The sequence below is a fragment of the Cydia strobilella genome, chromosome 8 (genome assembly GCF_947568885.1).
Source record: "Cydia strobilella chromosome 8, ilCydStro3.1, whole genome shotgun sequence".
NCBI lineage: Eukaryota > Metazoa > Arthropoda > Insecta > Lepidoptera > Tortricidae > Cydia > Cydia strobilella.
In genome coordinates this window covers 3,779,630-3,804,122 of record NC_086048.1, presented here as the reverse complement: position 1 = coordinate 3,804,122, position 24,493 = coordinate 3,779,630, and the positions used below count along the sequence as shown (strand labels likewise).

The following is a 24,493-nucleotide window of genomic DNA, read 5'->3' as shown; positions in this document are numbered from 1 at the left end:
AAGACAGCGTTGTAATCGGAACTTAAACAGATATCCCTATTAAAACTAAAACTACACAACTAAAACTAAACAATAACGATAATTACTCGTAACATAACTTAAGCAGCTAAACTTACATAAACACAAAAATAATTATTACACAAATTACAGTAAATAAATAGTACACAAGAAATGAAGCTACAATATGGGTAATTAAAATTATAGGAGCAAGCTGACTTTGCGCTTGAATTTAGATCGCGTATTATTAAATATGTCAACCGAGACTAGGCGTTTATTGTAATATTAGTCTAATACCTTTCGAGAAATGGGCCCCTGAACACTGGTACTACTACTGGTACTACTGGTAACTATAGAGTGCATTGTCAAAATATATGTTTAGGTAAAGTCAGATAAAATAATAACATGATTGATCACACAATAATAATTTTTATTGATGGAATTTTTATTATACAAAATTACAATAAGTTTCAAATTCTCAATAGTATTGAATCTATCTACATAAATATGCGACAATTTAACAAAATAAACAAAAATATTCCACTGCGAGTTTTATTACCTATAGTACTTACGACATTAGAGCGAGTGAAAACACATCCACCGTGTGTTTAGTGCCTAACTAGAGTTTAATAGCAATTGCATGTTACTACAACCTACAACACAGAATTGGCTTGCCTTTTGCCTTTCAACTACTGGGGACTGGGAAATCTCTTTATCATCTTTCTTTCTTTCTTTTTCGGACACTAGAGCCTTAGGTCCCTTCGGCCATTAAGCACTAGTTTTTATGAAACATAATGTCATCTTTTCTTTCCTGTTATGTTATTAGTGTGTTGCTATGGAAACTCATACGATTTGACAGTTCGTGGACTAATAATATTTTATTTTCTTTTCTTTATTGGGGAAAAAAACAGATACAGGCCAGTGACAATACACAGACATGATTATAAAATTATAGGTTTAGCATGCATCCTAACACAATTCCCACTAGGAGTTCAGGCATTAATTTTAAGACAGCGTTGTAATCGGAACTTAAACAGATATCCCTATTAAAACTAAAACTACACAACTAAAACTAAACAATAACGATAATTACTCGTAACATAACTTAAGCAGCTAAACTTACATAAACACAAAAATAATTATTACACAAATTACAGTAAATAAATAGTACACAAGAAATGAAGCTACAATATGGGTAATTAAAATTATAGGAGCAAGCTGACTTTGCGCTTGAATTTAGATCGCGTATTATTAAATATGTCAACCGAGACTAGGCGTTTATTGTAATATTAGTCTAATACCTTTCGAGAAATGGGCCCCTGAACACTGGTACTACTACTGGTACTACTGGTAACTATAGAGTGCATTGTCAAAATATATGTTTAGGTAAAGTCAGATAAAATAATAACATGATTGATCACACAATAATAATTTTTATTGATGGAATTTTTATTATACAAAATTACAATAAGTTTCAAATTCTCAATAGTATTGAATCTATCTACATAAATATGCGACAATTTAACAAAATAAACAAAAATATTCCACTGCGAGTTTTATTACCTATAGTACTTACGACATTAGAGCGAGTGAAAACACATCCACCGTGTGTTTAGTGCCTAACTAGAGTTTAATAGCAATTGCATGTTACTACAACCTACAACACAGAATTGGCTTGCCTTTTGCCTTTCAACTACTGGGGACTGGGAAATCTCTTTATCATCTTTCTTTCTTTCTTTTTCGGACACTAGAGCCTTAGGTCCCTTCGGCCATTAAGCACTAGTTTTTATGAAACATAATGTCATCTTTTCTTTCCGCCCAGCGAGAAAACAAAGGTTAGTCGTGTTTCCTTATAATATTTTTTTACTTGACTGAAAAGCGACTAGTAAATAACGAAAAATCTTCCTCGTCATTCTCCTAAACTATATATTCATTATGCTGTTTCACAAACACAGTCGATAGGAATTTGGCCGTCAATTGCTTCTACTTTATTATTTTGTGTATCGTATACGAATAACTTGGTGTGGATGAACTTTTGCCTGCAAATTGTCGCCGTGTCTTGTAGTAATAAGTCTTTGAAGCAATGTTGGTTTCTGCAAATAAACAAAATAAAACATTAGTGAAGTTCTGGATAATCAATTTTAATATCTATTTATTGTGTGAATGGACCGTCGAGATATAGATTGGGCTATCAAGCCGACGATGGTCCCGGGTGTATCCCGGTAAGGGCATTTATTTGTGTGATGAGCATTTATTTGTGAAATGGATAGCCTTTGAAAAACTGACCCCAGAGATTTTAGTTCAAAACTATTACCAGATGATGCCCCGTGAGGAGAAAATATTTCATACAAATTTTCAACTCTACTGCCCACTGCACCACCTCACCTCACGACCTCCCACACCTCACGGCATCCATTTAACCCTAAAACGTTTTTATTTATTTTCTCCTAAACTATAATTATATGTAACTGACAGATTTCATAATATTTTGTACAAATATTGCTTTAACCTAAAGGTTTAACCATATTGCTATTAAAAATATTGCTTTAACCTTAATTGATAAAAAAAATAAGAACCTACTAAACCTTTTCCTTCTTAAAAAAAAAAGTAGCACCCGGCTAGTAGCATAAACACCTATTTTTTTTAATGTGAACCAACATCTCATCTGTAGTTGGTCAAGCAAATCTTGTCAGTAGAAAAAGGCGCGAAATTCAAATTTTCTATGGCCGCCTTTTTCTACTGACAAGCTTTGCTAATACATAATATTTAAGTATCATCAACCTAGTAAAGTTGGAACACTGCGAAAAAAAAGTAACTCCTTAAGCGTTGCAATAGGTATTATTAGTAAAAAAACCGGACAAGTGCGAGTCGGACTCGCCCACCTAGGGTTCCGTACTTTATGTTGTTATAGCCGAGCGGCAACAGAAACACATCATCCGATCTGAGGTGGGATCCTGGTCAAACGCCTGCCTATACACTATACAGGTTTTCAGGTACAGTAGTGGTCACTGATATGGTATTTGTGTAATTATTGTTGTGATTGGGCACATAACGATTGAACATATCATCTTCCTCGCGTTATCCCGGCTTTTTGCCACGGCTCATAGGAGCCTCGGGTCCACTTGACAACTAATCCCGAGAATTGGCGTAGGCACTAGTTTTTACGAAAGCGACTGCCATCTGACCTTCCAACCCAGAGGGGAATCTAGCCTTGTTGGGATTAATCCGGTTTCCTCACCATGTTTTCCTTCACCGAAAAGCGACTGGTAAATATCAAATGATATTACGTACATAAGTTCCGAAGAACTCATTGGTACGAGCCGGGGTTTGAACCCGCGACCTCCGGGTTGAAAGTCGCACGCTCTTACCACTAGGCCACCAGCGCAACGTAAGAACATATGATGTATTTTATTTATGTGACGAGACTTTATATGAATTCTTAGAATTTCATGTTCCCTTGAATATTCAATATTGATGGACCTATCTGAATTTTGCAGTTAGGCTAAGTAGCGTAGGTATTGATCCTCCAAAGAATATTTGTAAATCATTCTCTGTCAGGTCAGGAAAGTCCTATTAAGTCATTATTTGATATATGTTTAAAGATTTTAATAACAAAACTTCCGTGAGACACAGACATATTAAACATATTAATACGGGTCATATTATATCGTGAGTGACCCGTTATTAATATGTTTAATATGTTTAATATGTTTAAAGATGTTTTTTTCCTAATCCATCCATTAGCATCAACTGTGCCATGTTGTAAGATTCAGTATCTAAATGTGTTACTATTGCATCAGTGTTACTTATATCACTAAGCAATCTCCTTTCATATTTGTTATTTTAAAAACAAGCAATTCTACATTTACCGATATTAGGAAGGATTTTATTATCAACTTTATTATTAAGGCTTTAGGAGTTACATATATAGAAGAATACCAAGGTAATTTTTTTTTCGCAGTGTTCAACCTTGACTAGGTTGATGTAGATGAATTTTATGTAGATTAGATGTTGGTTCACATTTAAAAATAAATTTGTAGCACTAGCCGAACTCGTTATACAGGATGCAATTTTTTTTTTGAAGAAGGAAAAGGTCAAAAAGACTTTTTTTTTAACACACACACGTTATGCATGCCATATCTAGTTTGTATAAAATGCTTTTTTACTCCCATATTTTTTTTGTATTCTCTTGTTTCCACTTAGTTATCGCATGTTAGTTGTAATTTTGTGGACATCTGTTATTGGCTTTTTGTATTGCTGTTGATGCCCCAACTAAATAAAATAAAATAAAAAATAAAATAAAAACAATACCTTTAGGTTAAAGAATATTTGTACAAAATATGAAATCCGTAAAAACGTTTTAGGGTTAAATGGATGCGGTGAGGTTCGAGGGGGCAGTAGACGGTTGAAAATTTGTATGAAATATTTTCTTCATAGGGGCATCATCTGGTTATAGTTTTGACCTAAAATCTCTGGGGGCAATTTTTAAAAGGCTATCCTGCTACACGCTTTATAATTTATATTTATCGTCGACATCGTTGTCTAAGTACCTACAACACGTCTTATTGAGCTTACTTTGGGGCTTAATCAATTTGCGTAATAATGTCCTATACTTACTTATTGCTGTGGCGCGACAACCCGAAGTGGATCTTGGCCTCCGACACCAAAGACAGCCATGCTACTCTGTCCAAAGCCGTTTTTGTCCAGTCGACGGCGCAGAGTTCGCTGAGGTCTTTCTTTTTTGTCTTTGGAGAGACGGATACTGTCATATAATATTGACTTATATTAACTACTCGTAGATAATTTAATAACACTTACGTGCTATGACACGTCACGTAGGGTATCCGTTGCTCGAAAAACTTTGATTGAACGACGATTTGCGGAACCTGGCCTTCGTTTCTAAGCTCATATGGAGTCTTTATCTGTAAATGTAAATGAAATAATTGTCAAGCTTAGAAATAAACTAAAAGTGGAAAAATTCACTGTCTTGGGTGGGACTTGAACCCACAACCACCGGACCGTTAGCCCGGTTCCATCTGAGCTACCAAGGTACCCAATAAAGCGAATTTTTCCACCATATTTTATTGGTTGGAATAACAGAGGAAAGAGTGAAATTTTCCACTTTTAATTTGTTTCTAAGCTTTATTCTTTATTGCATTGCATTCATTTTCATAATACATTAGATGTTACTTGAGGATGGTAGGTACATGACACCCTGTAAGGTCACTCAATATTTCTTAAGTCTAGGTAATTACATGCATCTTATACTAATAACAATAAAATATATATTTAGAATTTTATATTTTATCGACGTTTATGCAAGATTAAATGTCAAGTTCGTTTATAAAATTAGTAAAATAATAAAATAACGATGCTAAATATTAAATGTGAAATGTCCAGGTTTAATTTATACATAGATTCAAATAATCCATACTAATATTATAAATATATGTCTGTCTGTGTGTTCCCTCTTCACGCTTAAACCGCTGAATCGATTTAGATGAAATTTGGCATACAGACAGGTTGAGTCCCTGAGAAGGACATAGGATAATTTTTATCCCGAAAACCATCCCTTAAGAAAGTAAAAAGCGGAGTGGAATTGAGATAATTAATGTAGTGCCTGCTAATTTGTGTGCATAATAAGCTCAAATTGAAAGATTGCTATCAGAATTTTTACTTTAGCTGCTGTTACTAAGTCCACGCAGACGTAGTCGCGGGCAAAAGCTAGTAAACAATATGATGAAAATATTAGGTACAGTCAAGTGTAAAAATATGGGTGCACACATCATACTCAAAAATATGTCCCATAGCTCTTGTGTCAGCGAATTAAGAAAGGGCCACTATGGGACATATTTTTGAGTAAGTTATATGTACCCATATTTTTGCACTTGACTGTACGCTTACTACAAGGATTTTAATATTTTTTATATTTTTTATTATTATTATAATATTAATGTACAAGTAGGACGTACCTCCGTAACTGTTATACAATTACCACCAGTGTTCCCGGATTCAATTTTTGGCATTCCTATCGCCAACTCTCTTTTTCTTCGATGGAGCGTAGGCTGGAAAAGAAAAAAAATAAACGAGTAGCAAGACACCTCACAAATAGCATTACAGTACATATGGTGCTACTTTCTCGCAATAGTGCGTAAAAGAGCACTTTTCGTGCATATGTCGAAAGTTTAAAGTTTAAAGGGCCATATGTACTGTAAACCGTTGTACGATACACGGTTCTCGCGGCTCCCTGCGGTCGTGTTTTAATTTATCGCCACTCGTTTCGAATTTCCTCTTTTCCGCACTTGTATCGTAAATAACTATTTTAGCCTTCTAGGCTCTTGTAGCTCATAACCCATAACCCCTTGATCGAGCCTGATCATAATTTAATTAATAAAATATAATGCCCTCAACAATACGTGTGCGCAATTTCATTTTTACTTAAGTTATTAACAAACTATCCTCTGATAGCTCGATTAAAATACATCGAAATGTATACGACGCTCATAGCCAGCCATGTGTTCTAATTTGAAAGTAAAAACTTCGTTCGATTATTTGCTTCGCTTCATCTACTTAGTAGTTAGATTTCGTTTTTAATATTTCTAATTTGTAATGCCTCAAGGGCCTATTTTAGATTTAAGCTAGTTATTAATTTCGTTTACGTAGTACCACTGTATATATCTTGTTTGTAAATAAAGTTTTCTCATTTGTAATAATAAAATTTGTTATCTTACCAATTCTTTAATGAGAAGCCGATCGATCTCCTGCTCAGGATAGTCAGCCGGCTTTATGTCACAGAAAGTCTTCCCATTACATCCGTTTTGTGTGTCCGAATCAACTGAAAAATTCATGTCACATGAACCCGCCGCGTCGCCATACAATCAAAGCTACGCTGGCTACGTTCTCATTTTAAAATGACTAAGCATGTCGTTTTAATATAATATAATTACATTAAACTTGGCTTGAACATTTTAGCAACATAATTATATCTATGTCTAGTATGTATTCGTTTTTGTTGCTAAAAATATTGTACTACGAAATTAGAGCGAGTACAGTATATGTAGGGTATATAATAATATTATTTGTATATGTAGGGTATATAATAATATTATTTGACAATCTAATTAATAGAATTTTACCTTTGGACACATATTTCCCGTGGACAGTTAGTGTTGACACCTGGAATCGTAACAGAATGACTAATTAAAATTTTATATTATACGTAACTATTATATTATCTAAGAGAGGCCTGCTAAGATAACAATGGCGGTCAATAATTTACTTTAGTAATAATTCTAGCAATATTGTTTATTTTCAACCGGTATTTCCTAGCCCAATGAAAAGCATTCCTGGAAACGACTCATTCGTAATATCAATTCTCAAAACGTTGTCGTCAAGACGTTTAATGGGGTCCACTGACTATCAGTCCGCCGGACGATATCGGCCTGTCAGTTGTTCGGAACTGTCAAATTTTTGTTCTAACTGACAGCTAGGCCGATGTTGGGTAGATCTAGATGTATACCGGTAAACGCCGAATACAAATTAAAGTTGATTTAATTTTCGGGCTTTACCCAAAAGGCTTGTGTAATACTAGATATACCCAGGTAAACTTAAGTTTACTTAAATGTTACGGGCAATACTAGAAGGTTAAGTAAACTTAAGTATATCTAGTATTACCCATGCCTTTTGGGTAAAGCCCGAAAATTTAATCAACTTTAATTTGTAGGTCTTTGGCGTTTACCCGTACTATACTATACTATACTATACTATACTATACTATACTATACTATACTATACTATACTATACTATACTATACTATACTATACTATACTATACTATACTATACTATACTATACTATACTATACTATACTATACTATACTATACTATACTATACTATACTATACTATACTATACTATACTATACTATACTATACTATACTAAAACTTGCACTTACCGTTAAAAGCATAACTGTTATAGACACCATTATTGGTTTATACACGGCTATGCCACACCTTTAGCGACCACTCTTCACGGAACGCCTAGCACCAATAACTTGTATAAGGATAAAGTCCTTTATATGTGCCATTTTCAACTTCAACCAAAAGGGTACTTATTGTCGCTTGTCAGTAAGGCGCTATTTCCATATAGCTTCAATTAGAAATCAACCTTATCGACAACCGACAATGTGGTACCTTTTGGTTGAAAACGTCACATATAGCTCAAAATAATGTTTCCTTATTACAGGAGCTGACACGATTGACGATGTCTACTATGACCGATGATGACGAATAACGCTTTTGACGATGACGGCAAATAACTAGGTCTTGACATAATAATAATAAATTATTTATTTCAGACCAAATTGATACATAGTTTGTTAGTTACAGAGTATCTTAATAACTATGTTAGTGGCACAACGTTGCTAACTACATAACTACTTAACTAGACAGAAAAGAACAAGAAGGACTTACGTATAATGTAGTTAAAATTCAGTAGTCGTAGTCCTCATTTTTCTGTCTGGACATTAACATTATTGAAAATATTTTGATGTATATCAACATATCAACCACAGCCGGGCTAGCACATGATTGACGCGAGAGTATCTCGCCGCGACATAGACTATCCGTCCCTCTTTAATTCATACAGTTAGTAAGAGACGGGTAGTCTATCTCGCGGCGAGATACTGTCGCGTCAATCATGTGTTCGGCCTACAGCTATGCCCCTATAGGTAATACGTTTGATTTTTCTCTCGTGCAATATTTCACCTACCCCCCCTCGTTGCACAATGTACTATATCCCCATCACAAAATGACAAAACCTTATGTCATGTCATAATTCATAACATCAAGATAATCGAAAACAGCGCGAGCTGAAACACGTCAATAAACCACAACAATAAATTCCAACCTTTTACCCTTAGTTTTAGAGTACAAATTTCTTTGTATTTTTATATTAAGATTTTCCGCATCCATGCACTGTTTCTCTGGTAAATTGTCAACATTACTTAGTACAGTCGCCTTCAGATATATCGGAGCGGCCATGGTGCTTACAAATATCTGAATACGTCTCTATTGTCAATGCGTTAGAGCGCGTGTTCAGATATTTTGGAGCATCTTGGCCGCTCCGATATATTATTATCTGATGGCGACTGTAGGAGGCACGGTGTGTTCACACATTCCTTGTCAAGCAATATGTATATAATTGACATATAAAAAGTGAACTGTGTTGTAATTGTTGTATTTATTGCATTTTTGTATTATTAATGTGTTGTGTCAGCGGAGTTGGTGCAATAAATAATAAATAAATAAATATTATAGGGATATTCTTACACAAATTGAATAAGTCCCACGGTAAGCCCAAGGAGGCTTGTGTTATGGGTACTCAGATAACGATACATATAATATATAGATCTGTGCTCATCACACAAATAAATGCCCTTACCGGGATTCGAACACAGCACCATCGGCTTCGGTCACTACCCACTAGGCCAGTCCGGTCGTCCAATGAGTTTACCTACCGGTTTTTAATTGTAGGTATCCTAACTATCCTATAGATTTAGAGTTTTGAATGATTCACGGTTAGTTTCACTAGACTTATATTGACCGGGATATTGACCGTGATTACCTTTTGTATTATTTGTCGACACGCAAGAATGAGGGTAGACCGAGCGCTGTCTACACAACTTTGACACCCACCCGCTATCTTCAGTCACCCGTGAACATGATGCATGTAACTGCGTCGAAATATCGGGAGCTCACAAATAATACAAAAGGTAATCACGGTCCATATCCCGGTCAATATAAGTCTAGTATCCTATAGAAACCTATGCATCTGTGAAAATCTTTAAAAACCCCATTTTCAGAACTTTAGGGGTGCAATTTCAAAATATCTTTTATCAGTGTAACGTGACTTATTATTAATATTGCAGTAACACTTTGCTACCTAAATTCAGAGTGAACGCATGGCTACGTCACTACCGGTCGGTCACGGACACGGTTGACAGAGTTGACACTTCGGAACGAGACGTCTTCGAGCATACAATAAGTAATAGTACTAGTACTACCATACAAAAAGGACACTTTCTACATGCTTTCTACAAACCCAAAGTTTGACAGCGATTCAGGGACGAATCATGCGGTCCCTTGTTAATGTATGGAGTGCCATCCCTGTCGGCTATTTAGGGTTGTCAAAATTCAAGTTATCGTCTTATGGTCGTACACGCAAAGGGGTGTCAAGTTGTGCCAACCCTAATAATTGCTCGGAGCAATGCTGAGCCGAACGGAGCCGAGTTTGCCCGAAAGGAGGAGTGTCCCCCCACTGCTTCGAGTAAGGTTGGTGACACTGGTGAAATAAAGGCCAGTTTGGCACTGACATAAACGCTAGCGTGAACGTAACTTACTTTCTATGCATCTCGCTCGTACTGACATATTAGTGCGAGCGAGATGTAGGTATCCGTATAAAGTAAATTACGTAGACATTGGCACTCAGTCAGTTTTGACACTCTTTTTTCTTTTTTTTTATGATGAATAGACAGGCGTTTGACCACGATCCCACCTGATGGTAAGTGATGATGCGGTCTACGGTGGAGCACGCTTACCTATGAGATACCTATTAACTCTTGCCTTGAAAAGCCCCAGATTGTACTCATGCGGAAACACAGACTCGGGCAGGGCGTTCCACTCCTTGGCAGTTCGCATAAGAAATGTTCCCGCACTCGGCCCGATTCGAACTTTAAGATACGTCAAATATTACGTCTAGATACGATATGGATTATTCATTCATTCATTGAATTTCTGAAATAAATAATTATTTAATTTAATTTAAAGTGTGAATAGGGGATATTACTGCAATGTTCTGCCACCAGAGCGCAGCACTAGCCTTTTTAGTAAACCATAGAGTAACTTATACATACTCTACCTTTAACAGGTTTTTGACAAGTTTTCATAATAAAATAGTTTTTGATAATAAAATATGACGCAACGCATCATTCAGGCGGTTTGTTTACAAAGGACCTACCGGGAAACGCGAATCGAAATTTCGCTATCTGCCTCTTTATCGCTCGAATATGCAAGTGACAGAGATGTTAGATAACGAAATTTCGATTTTCTTGTTTCGCGATAGACCCTCAGATTGTGGTAGTGGTGCCCCCTATTGTATTGTATGTATTTCCTTTGGGCTTTGACTCATGGTATGGCTACTGTTCCCATTTTCTCCCTCGTCACCCTTTGAGAGGATGATGTCTGCGATAAAATAGTTATAGGTTATTTAATGTTTATTCCGAATTTCGCAATTTTTTTTCGGTCGACATGGTTGCGTGGACGGAACTGACACGATAGAGGATGTTGCACTGATGTAACATGAAATTTAAATATTCCGATTACTTTGAGTACTTATTACTAGGTAGCATATTAGATATTTATTATACTAATTTGCATACTGATATTACACTGAACAACTCTCTATTGGTTGCGAATTCATACATTGTCTTAAAAATAGGTTTTCGTCCTACAGGAGATTAACAGAGACTTTTCAGAAAATGTATTAATATGGAACCAATAATACTACACATGTAGTACCTTTATACTTCTTTATTTTGCTAAAATGTATTAGTAAAAAAACCGGCCAAGTGCGAGTCAGACTCGCGCACCGAGGGTTCCGTACTTTTTAGTATTTGGTGTTATAGCGGCAACAGAAATACATCATCTGTGAAAATTTCAACTGTCTAGCTATCACGGTTCATGAGATACAGCCTGGTGACAGACAGACAGACGGACAGACGGACAGCGGAGTCTTAGTAATAGGGTTTCGTTTTTACCCTTTGGGTACTGCTGCAAAAGTGAATACCCACTTTACGAATGAATTCCATTCATAAAGTGGATAGGTTCTATTGCAGCTTACACTAAAGTGGTAATTGAACAATTTTTGTTTTTGCGCTCACCGTTGTTTTGGTGCCTGAATTTTAGAGTGGACCGTGGGTAATTTCTATTTTGTTGTAATTTTTTAATTTTTCTCAGATTTTGATAAAATTTGGTGCATAGATAGAGTTCCTTATTCTGTAGTTTCTGTACAACATAAGCGCAATTTCATTGTATGTCCTACAAAATCTTCCACTGAGTTACGGAAAACGTATGGAATTTTCCGTAACTCAATGGGAATTTTCATACACTTTTTTTGTTCCAAATTTGGATTTCGTGTTTATTCCGACCAGAATAAGGAGCTTTTCAAACCTACCAATGTTTATCAAAATCTGACAAAAAATAAAATCGACAAAAAATAAAAAGTGGTCCATAAACGCACTTGCCACCCCTCTGGTATTACAGGTGTCCATAATAAAAATAAAATAAAAAAGCCTTTTATTCCTTGCTTGCACTTAAGATTACAGTTTTCATGTTAGTTATTTAAGTAATCTATTTTCTAATGTTAGTATATTTTTTCTTATTTTTGTTCTAACTTCTATATACAGTTTTTAGTTTATAAAAAAAAATGCTTCATTACTCTAATTGTTTGTGTATATACATTAGTTATTTTTATTTTTATTAATATGGTTCTGTTGCAAGAACCCCTGTTTGGGTATAGGCCTCCTCCAAACGGTTCCATCTCTCTCTATCTTAGGCCACCTGTAGCCACGAAGGTCCAGCGGTTCTGACGACGTCGTCTTCCCATCTCGTATGCGGTCGTGCCAGGTGTCCATATGCGACCGTAATTGCTTACCATCAGACGATTCGTCTACTTGTTTGCCTCCCATATCATAAAAACCTGTCAAGTGCGAGTCGAACTCGCGCATGGGTTTCGTACCATTACGCAAAAACCGGCAAAAAATTACGTTAGTTGTATGAGAGCCCGACTTAAATATTTATTTTATTCTGTTTTGAATATTTGTTGTTATAGCGGCAACAGAAATACATCATCTGTGAAATTTTCAGCTGTCTAGCTATCACGGTTCATGAGATACAGCCTGATGACAGACAGACAGACAGCGGAGTCTTAGTAATAGGGTCCCGTTCCCTTTGGGTATGGAACCCTAAAAAAAGTATAAACTCAACTAAATTAGCACAATATATCGCCCGATGAACCGACGAAGACGCAAGTGAAGAGGATGTTGCACCAAGATGGCGATAAAACTGCACTAATGCATATCGTATGCGCAACGGTGATCAGCCTTCAGATTGCACTTCCGTTACATTTAAAACTCATAAACCTATAAATCTAGGTATTGGTTATTAATATACGATTGAGTAAGAGTGAGTAACAGTCGCGATATGAAGGAGATCGCGGAAACGAAGAAGACAATTCTAAATTCTTATAAGTGGCCGTAGAAAGTAGTCCATCACTTTAACCTGTGTAGAATACACAAATGCCTTTAGCGGGATTCGAACCCGGAACCTCATACTGCGTAGTCAGGGTCCCTACCAAAGGCTAGGATGCCGTTGAAATAAAAATACGGCCACCATTATCTCATGCATTTTTCTCTGCAATTAATTACCTATAGGTACATTTACTGTGTCGAATTCGGAATCCATACTAATATTATAAATGCGATAGTCTGTCTGTCTGTCTGTCTGTGTGTTACCTCTTTACGCTTAAACCGCTGAACCGATTTAGTTGAAATTTGGTATACAGATAGTTTGAGTCTCGGGGAGGGACATAGGATACTTTTTATCCCAGAACTCACCCCTCAAGGGGGTGAAAAGGGGGGTGGAAATTTGTATGGGGAATCAATAACCGCTGAACCGATTTAACTTGGTATGGGGATAGTTTGAGCTGTGGGAAATGATATAGAATAACTTTTATCCCCGAAATCATCCCTTAAGGATGTAAAAAATGGGGTGGAAATGTATAGTGTGGACCAATTTGGGGGTGAAAAAGGATGGATTAAAAAGCAGATTTGTTTAAGAATTAAGGTATACCCAAATTACTAATTCCACGCAGACGAAGTCGCGGGCAACAGCTAGTAGGATATAATTTATCTTGTAGGGAATCAGGATGGTTATATAATTTCCTATGCAAAATCATAATTAACCAACAAATATTAAAACTATACGGATGGTCCATATTTAGCAACAGTGTATCTAAGATTGCATGTGATAACACGACAGACCATTAGTCTAATTTTTATGAGCTACATTTTAAAATATACAATAACGGATGTATCATGAATAAACACTGAACTATGGTTTAATAAATATTACTATTTATTTTGTTATGACTTATAGTAATGATAATCTGACAATCATTACATTATGATTTTCAATAATTATTCCAAACAAAGGGATCCGAAAAGATAGATGTATTGCGGCGGTTTAAAAACATCAATTAATAAATATTATAGACTTGAGTTTAATTAAGACGCAGTTGTTTAAACTCTCGCGAACGATCGCAAATAACAGTTTGGTGCGTATCAGATAGAGGCGCTGTTTACCATTTTCCTCGTGTACCATATTCACAAGACATCCGTTTGCTCATACCCCGCAAGCGAGTCCGTATGTCCAAATGCTGACCCAAATAACACTAGCCAAGATAACACCTGATGCTGTTATGCGATAATGCACAATAATAGCAAAGAGGGGATTTCAAGTTTAAATAAAAAGAAACGGCGCCGCGCCGGTGAGAGTGACAGTGCATCGCGAGTAGCACGCGCACCGCCGCGCGGGAAAGTTTACTAGTTTTGGCGCCAACGTTCCGAATTCAAAAAACACTTTTGCTTTTTAAAACAGGAACAATCTGGCAGTGTAGTGTCTCGCTCTAACGTACTGGGTTGGATAGTGACGTGTGTAATTAGTGACTTTCGCTGTTTGGACAGGATGATGCGTTATATGAAGGTAAGGCTTGTTTACACGGTTAATTGATCGCAGCGATTAATTTCTTTATAAGTGCCAATCTGACGTGGAAAGTTGGGGAAATGAATATGGACTCATTGATTTGATTATAAAATTGGATTCTAGTTTAACAAATTTTGTATTTAGTACATATTATTTAATATAAAGATAATACATAAAAAAAAATAACTTTTCCCCTCACTAGCTCGGAAAGCCGTCTTTTATCCTTTAAAACAAGCGGGGAAAACGCATTTTATCCACTAGTGGGGAAAGTAATTTGACCTTTGATGGAGCGTGTTTAAGTAGCTTGACAGATAACAAAACGTAAAACGCTCATAATAATGGTTCGTTCGATATTAATTATCATTAAATAAATGGTTTGAGAATCTAATAGAAAATACCAGAATTAGCTTTATTTAATTATTTTAAGTCATAAACTTTAAAATTCCATAATAAACGTTTGTTTTTTAATAATTATGTTAAATATAATTCTGAACGCACAAGTTAAGTCGATGCAATTTCAAAACGCATCATTGACATTTCATACGTCAGAAATGTCAACATTGTCAACAAAAATTTTACTTAATAACTTCTCACGTAAAAGTACAGAATTTCCAGTTTTTTGTTATAATATCGTAAAAAAATTAGTGATTCCAGTTGATGAAGATGATCTAACGCCTGTGGATGTTGCACTTTCCTCGCTATAGTGAGGGGAAAAGTTTTGTGTTACACACGGGTGCAAATGTAATTTACTTCTCGTGTGTTAAAACACTCGCTACGCTCAGGATTCTATTTTAGAACCACTCGCTTCGCTCGTGGTTCAACTATAGAATCCTTTCGCTTGCTCGTGTTTCAATTCCACACTCGCGGGTAAAATACAACTTTGCACCCTTGTATAACAAATAACTATTATTTCACACAACAATTTAAGAAAGTTTACAAACAAAACGATTAATCTATTAGTAGGTTTTAATTGAGTTGAGTCTAAGTAGAGATCATGCATTAAGTACATTTACATATGTTTATGCTTAGTATTTTTAATTAATTATGTTCATTGGGAGAAATTGGGTAAATTATTCATTAACATTATTTTATATGACTTTACTATTTGCCTATCGGATCCATCTGTTTTCTATTATTGATACATATGGAAATCTATTCAAGGTGCGTGCCAGAGCACTTGTCCAAACTATTTTGCCACATTCGTTAGCACATCAAATATTATTTAGCATAGTACGTTATGTACAAACAAATTTTTTTATAAAATTTTGATTAACAAAACACACCAAAATTAAGGGCTCAGTTAAGGGAAAACCTACCTACTTATAAAACAAAATTATTATCTATCCTCTAGCGGCCCACCATAGAAGAAAATTTGGCAGGCTGAATTAATGGTATCAGAAAATAGAGTTGATTTTGCTTCATTTTAAAATCAAACGAAACAAAGCAAAAGCAAGTGTTCAATTTAGTAATGATCCAAATTTAATTGGAGTTAATTTAAAAAACAAAAATAAAACAAATGAACGTGTAATTTTAACTAGGACTTGAAAATAAAAAGTATAGCAAGAGCTGACGGCTGACAGATAACATACTAGCGAAGTAATAGCAGAAAACAAAACAATATATAACAAGTATAACTGATTTCAGAGACAAACGGGTTATAAAATTCCAAGAGGAAGTTTTTTATTTATTTATTTATTTAATTTTATTCCTCTCACGTCTCTTCTCTGCACGCCCAATAACGATTAGGTAACAAAAATATGTGACGTTTTCAACCAAAAGGTACCACATTGTCGCTTGTCGATAAGGTCGATTTCTAATTGAAGCTATATGGAAATAGCGCCTTACTGACAAGCGACAATAAGTACCCAAAGGTTGAAAATGGCGCATATATTTTGTTTAATTTTGTGTTTTATTTAAAACGCTTTTTATATAACGTTTATTTACATAATATCATTAATAATGTATAATTGACTAGTATAATTCTAGTCGCAGCGATCGATCGTGTGTCAATTTTCTTTACAATTCTTCATTTATTTCAGTACTGTTTCTACATATATGTTACCTAGATCGATCTCAAAGCCATTAACTGTGACTTATGTGGGAACAATGAGACATATTGGAACATTAGTAACATTACATAATTATGTAGGTGCCAAAGCTTAAGAGTATTTTTTTAAGAAGAAGTGTAGATTTATTTATTTAAGTATGAACTCTACACACCTCACATACCTCTACATAGTTTCAATTTCAAAAACCCATTTGCTCGACATATCGGGTTTCACCGTTGACCGCTCACCCCTCGATATATTATTTGAAATGATGGTTTATTCATATGAAATGTCATTCACAATTCAAACATAAGATTTCACTAAGTTTCCTTACACTCGCTAAGTTCCGTGAGGCTATTGTTTTTTTTACTAATAAATATAAATTATATAGGAAACAATAATTCTTACAAATATAATTTAGTATCTATTGCTTTTAATAGTGCGTGTTGTATTGATAAATTATTGCGTGTTGCGTGAGAAATTCATATTTCAAGTAAATAAAACTTTTGCGTGATTTAGAGCTCTATGCTTCGATCTAGTTGATTGGTTAAAGTTTTCAAGTTGTTGGAAGGTACCTAACTGATGAATTATCAGTGATGATGCTCTTTTATGTGAGCAAAACACTCCGTAATAATGTTATTACCGGTAAAGGATGACTCACGTTAGACCGGGCCGTGTCCGGGCCGGAGCTTCCGGCGCTTACTTTTCTATGACATGATAGGTGATCACGTGATGCTTCCCATAGAAAAGTAAGCGCCGGAAGCTCCCGCCCGGTCTAACGTGAGTCATCCTTAATGCGAAAATTATGTACAGGTCAAGTAGATTATGAAATTTATTAGTATTAGTATTAAATATATTAATAACGGGTCACTCACGTGGTCGTCACGCGCTCGACATGTCTGCGCCGGTCCGTCACCGTCGACGCAAGCTCCTGATGACGCTACTCGGTACGGAGTGAAACATGTCGAGCGTTTTCGACTTAAAACACGTGAGTGACCCGTTATTAATATATTTAATATGTCTTTGTCTCACGGAAGTTTTGTTAGTATTAGTATTTTTAGTTTTTTTGATGAAAAATCATAAATCTGCACTTTGCTACTAATACACACATACACAAGTGTAGTCACCAACTATTTTAATATAAGAGACTAAAATACCATTAATTTACACTTTTTGTTTTTATTGAGTGACCAACTGACTAGTGTGGCTACCACCAGTTTGGCACTGACATAAACGCTATCGAGAACGTAACTAACTTCCTATGCATCTCGCTATCATGACATTCTCAATCAGTTCTATCCACTAAATGAAATCGTAACTACAACTAAAGTAAGGACGCTAGGCACGAATAATTTAGTACATTGACCCGTCTGTTCCTATTTCTATCGCACGCGCGTAATTATATTGCTGTCCTGCCCATGATGCCTGCGGTCAATTATATAAATATGCGGATGCGATAGAGATAGGACCAGGCGGGTCAACGACACTTCGTGCTCAGCGTCCTTACTTTACCCAAATCAGTTAATAACGCGATATTCAATCAGTGACGCGGAACGCGGAACTAATCCATACTAATATTATAAATCCGAAAGTGTGTCTGTCTGTCTGTCTGTTACTTCCTCACGCTTAAACCGCTGAACAGCTTTAGATGAAATTTGGTATAGAGAGAGTTTGGAGTCCCGGGAAAGGACATTAGGGTAGTTTTTATCCCAGAAATCATCCTTTAAAGGGGTGAAAAGGGGGATGAAAGTTTGTATGGAAAATCGATAAAATGCAGATTGGGTAAAAAAACTCCACGCAGACGAAGTCGCGGGCGAAAGCTAGTTTACTATATTCTAACGAGCTATGATCATTAATTTCAATGGTTACGATTTTTAAGACGGATAGTCTTTATTTCAAATTCACTAAAGTCGTTTTTGTGTGGTCCTCAATTTATTATCTATGTATTCAAATATCCAAAGTGAAACTTCCATAATCAAATATTCATCATGATGTGGTTTCTGCAAAGGAAATTTTTACACTTGTGGTCAATCCGTCTACTTTACTATTCGAGTATGTTCCGTGCAACTTGAATTCGGTATTTGCTTTTCTCATAAACTCATAATAATTCATGCGTCCATCGCCAAATCGTTAAATCAGCCAAAAAAAAGCTCTCCATCACTGTCACCACTGTACACTATCGTTAACGGGCCCACTGATTATCAGTCCGCCGGACGATTACAGCCTCAGTTAAAACAAAAATTTGACAGTTCCGAAGAACTGACTGGCCGATATCGTCCGGCGGACTGGTAATCAGTGGGCCCCTTAAAATGCGATTTCGGCCAGATCAATCCACCTTAACTTTCTAAGGTTCGTCTCCCACAGTGACTATTGAGTACTATTTTTACCATTGTTCAAATAAACTTCAATAGATAAATGATATAATTTACACCCTTATAGTCCGGCCGTTGACATCGCGTTGTGTCGAACGAAAGCGAGTTCGTCTTGCTTTCTGAGCCCATGTGTTCAAATGATAACTATTACAGCATTTGTTTATATTGACGTATGTCATCGAGGCATATGTTTTTCCTATGCAACTGACCATTACGGTGGCTGGTTGTTGGATAAAAAATTACACAGGAACTGGGCGTTTGAGTAATGTGATTTTTAAAGGCTTCAATGCAGTTTCAAGTCTAATGCTTGCTGCTTTGGAATGTTTTCCTTTTAACATTTTTTTTTCATTTCCCGGATACCTATAGAAGTTGCGACACGGTTATTTTTACATACAATAAGTGTCATTATTACGCAATAAGTTAGAAACAACAATTTCCATTAGCAAACTTGTCGACAGCCTTTTCCTTTTCTGTATTTCGAGCAATATGCCTACAGAGCCATAGAAAGTCACATCTGATTTTGTACGCTGCGCAATATGAAAATTGTCATGCGAAGATTTACGATAACATTAATGAAAATTCGCTTCTATGAATAAAAGTAACTGCTTATAGCGATAAAAATTAAGGGCAGAAAATGAACTGCAGTAACTAACTTCTAACATGACGTGCACTTTCCATATACATAACATAATATAAATTGGCATATAGTTTAACATAATATAGAAATAGGTGAGGGGTCACACGCACTTAGCAAAGTTGTACAAGTACATGCACTTAGTGTTAAAAGGCTTACATCAGAGTCATCAGAGCCGTGATTCATATAATTTATAATTAAATCGGCTTAAAATTACGAAATCACAAACCAGTTCACATCCGGATAGAAGAAAGGTCAAGCCTGTGAATCCTATTCAAGACTACCTAACCTAAACATGTGTTTACTTGCGCAAACGAACAAAACGCTTCATCAGTCACTGAAGACGAGCTGACAAAGACTAGAAACTCATTTCCTTCCTTACAAACCGGTTAGGATCTTGGGATAAAGATCCAAAATAACGTGACCGAGAAACCTAACAATGTGTCATATTATATAATGTGGATTGTTTACGACAATTGCTCTTGCTGTTTGGGTACGGTTTGGGAACGCGTAAACGTGCTGGCAAATTGTTATGTCATCAGAGTTGAGAAGTTACTTTTGGAATAATATATAGTGGGTATAGCCCGACATACTTTAGTGATGTAAATATTCTTTGTGATAAATTGTGTAAATAAACAAATAAATAAACATATATTAAAATAAGTTAGATATTGACTTTTTCTTTTTTAAACGTTCTGTGAAATTTTGTAGCGCCTATTTCCAAATGTCAGCGAGAAGCAATATGACATTTGATAGATGAAACTGAGTTTATGCAGATATTATATAATTGATGTCCGAATGTAGGGAAATACAATTTACTGAGAAATTTTAACAATACTGAGTATGATGGCCGTTGATTGAACGAGAGATATCAAATATGAACTATAAATTAATTGAACTACAAAAAAGTGCATGCAGGAAAATATATGCAAACAAAAAAAAAAAAAAAAAATACAATCAAAATAAAGCATTCAGGAGAGACATGCGTGAGGGGATTTTTTTTTTTTTTTTTTTTTAGGCGTGGTGTGTGTGTGTGTGTGTGTGTGTGAGTGTGTGTGTGTGTGTGTGTATACGCTACCTAAGTATGAATAATTTCTTCTGTCTGATTGTAAGACTGAGAAAGAAGCCATTTCTTAGTTTTCGATTTTAAGATAGAGAAAGAGAAGTCATCAAAGTTACATAATTTAGAAATATAATTTGAAAGATGTACTAACGTAGGTTATGTTAGGTTAGTTTGTAATCTTCCTACCGTCAGTTTATAATTTATATTAAATCACATTTACAATCAGATCTATCGCTAATTTATTTTGTTACCTTTATTTACCGACGTTTCGGCACAGGTTTCACTGGTCGTGGTCGCGGCTAATTGACGTCCCAGCAAAATGTGTGTAGTGGGTGGTTTGAAAATGTGAAGTCTACCCCAAACTTTAAATACACTTTTCGTCGGGTAGTCACACAAATCTCTGTTTTGACATTTGCGACTCGATTGTAAATGTGATTTAATGTGTTAAAACGCAAAAGTTTTAAATGTTATAGTTTATAATTTAACTATAAGAATCGGCCTGATTCGAATTTTAAGATACTTAAAAAATTTGCTAAAGATACGACATGGATCGATAACATACATAAAAGTGACGTTCCTTCAAACAAAAACGTCACTTTTGACACTGCCATATCCTATCCATATCGTATCTTTAGCAAATTTTTGACGTATCTTAAAGTTTCAATTAGTCCGAATGTAAACTGACGACTGTCTACAAATTTATGGTGACATATCTACATTTTTATTAGAGGGCTTCTGATTTACGTAAAACAACCCAGAGCACGATAAACTCCAATGCATAAAACCGGTCGAGAGGAGACACGGCCGCTTTCTTTCTTTACTATGCGTTAATTGATACCAGAGGTCATTTACACTTGCAGAGTATACGTGTTTAATCCCTCTAACTTTAGAAAATAGTATGATTGTGTTCCTGCTTCAAAGTCCTTCATTCTCTGTCTGGGGAAGGCGTGCAATTTACACATTAGGTGCATTACTGTCTCTTTCTCGTCGCCACACATTCGACAAAAGGCGTTGTCAGTGCCCCATCTTCGCCAAAACTCCTTTGGCCACCTTTGCCATCTCTCTGCTGTTCTTAGCCAAATCTTAGCTGTTGCAAATTTTTGACGTATCTTAAAGTTTCAATTAGTCCGAATGTAAACTGACGACTGTCTACAAATTTATGGTGACATATCTACATTTTTATTAGAGGGCTTCTGATTTACGTAAAACAACCCAGAGCACGATAAACTCCAATGCATAAAACCGGTCGAGAGGAGACACGGCCGCTTTCTTTCTTTACTATGCGTTAATTGATACCAGAGGTCATTTACACTTGCAGAGTATACGTGTTTAATCCCTCTAACTTTAGAAAATAGTATGATTGTGTTCCTGCTTCAAAGTCCTTCATTCTCTGTCTGGGGAAGGCGTGCAATTTACACATTAGGTGCATTACTGTCTCTTTCTCGTCGCCACACATTCGACAAAAGGCGTTGTCAGTGCCCCATCTTCGCCAAAACTCCTTTGGCCACCTTTGCCATCTCTCTGCTGTTCTTAGCCATTCTTGCCAGTACGGCCGCGTAAACATCCCTGTTATAATTTGATGCGTATTAAGTCAATTCGTAACTGTAATAGTATCTTGTTACTGCACAATTTCCAGTATTTACCAATTAAACCATATTGATGCTATCAAGCGATGCGTAAGCATCAATTTGTATTTCAAAAAATGTCTCAAAAGGAAACCGGCTATTTGTCGTAGTTAGAATTTTATGCGTGTATGGCCACGATGATTGGCGACCGTATGCTTTTTTTATGACAACCTAGAATTTTGCACATAAACACAATACATATTTGTCTTGTTATTTCTTCAGAAATATCTACACTAGTATTAACTGTGAAAAAAACTAAACTAAAATGTGTTGTTTAGTTCAATATATAGCATATACTAGTAGTAAACACTTTATTGCACAAAACAAGTACATAACACAGAGAGGATACAGTAAATGTGTACTAGTTTTACTAGCAGGTCATTAACATGCAAAAGTTACTTTAAATTCAAATTAATTTTCATGCTGACAAGTTTAACGCATCGGTGAGGTCTATTTTGATTCTGATAACGGTTTATGAATTGAACTGATGTTTTTGTTATTTCATAACAAAGCCAGATCAAATTTATAACCTAATATAATCAGAATACGATTTCACTCACGTGTATTAGTATGTTTTTATACCACGTCGGTGGCAATCAAGCATACGGCCCGCCTGATGGTAAGCAGTCACCGTAGCCTATGGACGCCTGCAACACCAGAGATATTACACGCGCGTTGCCGACCCTATTACGATGTCTCACGATAGGTTAAAAAAACTCGATAATTAGAATAACGGGCCAATTCGAACAATGATCTAGATATCCACTAGATATGAAACAGAAACGATAACGAGATATTTAAGAAAGTCATGTCGAATTTGACATTTGATTCTGAATGTCCTCTGGAACGATCTCTTTAAGATTTGCTTAAGATATTACTTAGACATCCAATGGATATGTAATGGATATCCCACAACGTCACAATAATTGTAGCGTGAAAAGACAATTGGTTTCTCGAATCGAACTGCAAAAGATAACTAGTTGAGAACTAAACTATAACGTATCTATTAGATCTCGTATTGTTCTCGTATCTAGTAATTATCACGTTGTTCGAATTGACCGGTTTAAGTCTCCGGACCAAAATTAAAATTAGGAAGTGTTAATATCAATTACACAAATGTAACACAAAAACAACAATCGTCAACATCTATAACAAACGAATCTAAATAAATGCCGTTTCGTTTCACGCTTAAGCATCATAAATACGACTGCATTCTATTCGGTGCGCGTTCCGTTTCGCGCGCACTCGCGCGTGCAATTGAATCATTCAGAACCCCATTGCGAATGAATCGATTTGTTTAGTTATCAGTGACGATGACATTGCGGTTTTTCGTGTAATTACGCATTTGTATTTGTATTAAAGTATGCGTGAAAAAGGCAAGTACCTACCTAAGTAATTTTTTGTAAGTAGGGATAGACGTCAAATTTACAAATATATGCAGGCGAGAAGGCGAAGGGTCGATATCCCATACAATCTTACATGCAGTCTTCTCCGAGACCACGGGGACAACGCCGTTCTCGAAAGGTCGGAGGAATCTATGGTCGGAGGTTACGCGATTAAGTCCCGTCGTAACGTTGTGAATAATAATCCCATACAAATATTAAATTACGCGTATCGTCAAATTTTAAAATTAAGGTTAAGGTTACATTTCAATTGCAATGCCGTTGCAATTGAAATGTAACCTTAACGTGAAGGTAAATTGGCTTTTATGACACAAAGAAAACTTTGGAAAATCATTGGTGCATGCTAGCACCATAAAGAAAAATAATATGACCGTGAGAATTTAATAGTAGATATATCAGTCATTCACTCGTATATATCAGGAAAACCGAGGAAAAGGTGAAATGTGTGAGAGATGATATGAAAAGAAAGTATGTGAATGATATGACAGGCGACATAAAAGTACGAAAAAGTAAGTTTTTCGTAAAAAAAAA

At 35.8% G+C, this 24,493-nt stretch overlaps 3 protein-coding genes across 4 annotated transcripts in view; 2 read left to right on the top strand and 1 right to left on the bottom strand.

Moving 5' to 3' along the window:
- LOC134743454 (bone morphogenetic protein 1) overlaps positions 1-24,493 on the top strand; it is a 477,569-nt gene that overhangs the window by 188,474 nt on the left and 264,602 nt on the right. The window lies entirely within an intron of this gene.
- On the bottom strand, positions 1,476-8,044 carry LOC134743310 (uncharacterized). Its single transcript, XM_063676703.1, has 6 exons — positions 7,953-8,044; positions 7,134-7,173; positions 6,729-6,832; positions 5,970-6,062; positions 4,816-4,919; positions 1,476-2,090 (listed from the first exon to the last, which is right to left on the bottom strand). Exons 1-6 carry the CDS (start codon positions 7,980-7,982, stop codon positions 1,931-1,933), a joined length of 531 nt encoding a protein of 176 aa, XP_063532773.1. The 5' UTR covers positions 7,983-8,044; the 3' UTR covers positions 1,476-1,930.
- LOC134743463 (uncharacterized) overlaps positions 14,415-24,493 on the top strand; it is a 33,284-nt gene continuing 23,205 nt past the window's right edge. For both annotated transcript variants that reach the window (XM_063676901.1, XM_063676902.1), the window contains exon 1: positions 14,415-14,817. In XM_063676901.1, coding sequence (XP_063532971.1) covers positions 14,800-14,817 — 18 coding nt within the window. In that variant the 5' untranslated portion in view covers positions 14,415-14,799. The remainder of the gene's footprint in view (positions 14,818-24,493) is intronic.

What these genes read in the sequence shown, in the direction of transcription:
- LOC134743310 (XM_063676703.1), bottom strand. Translation starts at nt 7,982, where the DNA reads ATGGTGTCTATAACAGTTATGCTTTTAACG. An exon ending in TAACAGTTATGCTTTTAACG is followed by an intron (nt 7,174 to 7,952) that starts GTAAGTGCAAGT and finishes TTACGATTCCAG; the next exon opens with GTGTCAACACTAACTGTCCA. An exon ending in ATTGTATAACAGTTACGGAG is followed by an intron (nt 4,920 to 5,969) that starts GTACGTCCTACT and finishes TTACATTTACAG; the next exon opens with ATAAAGACTCCATATGAGCT.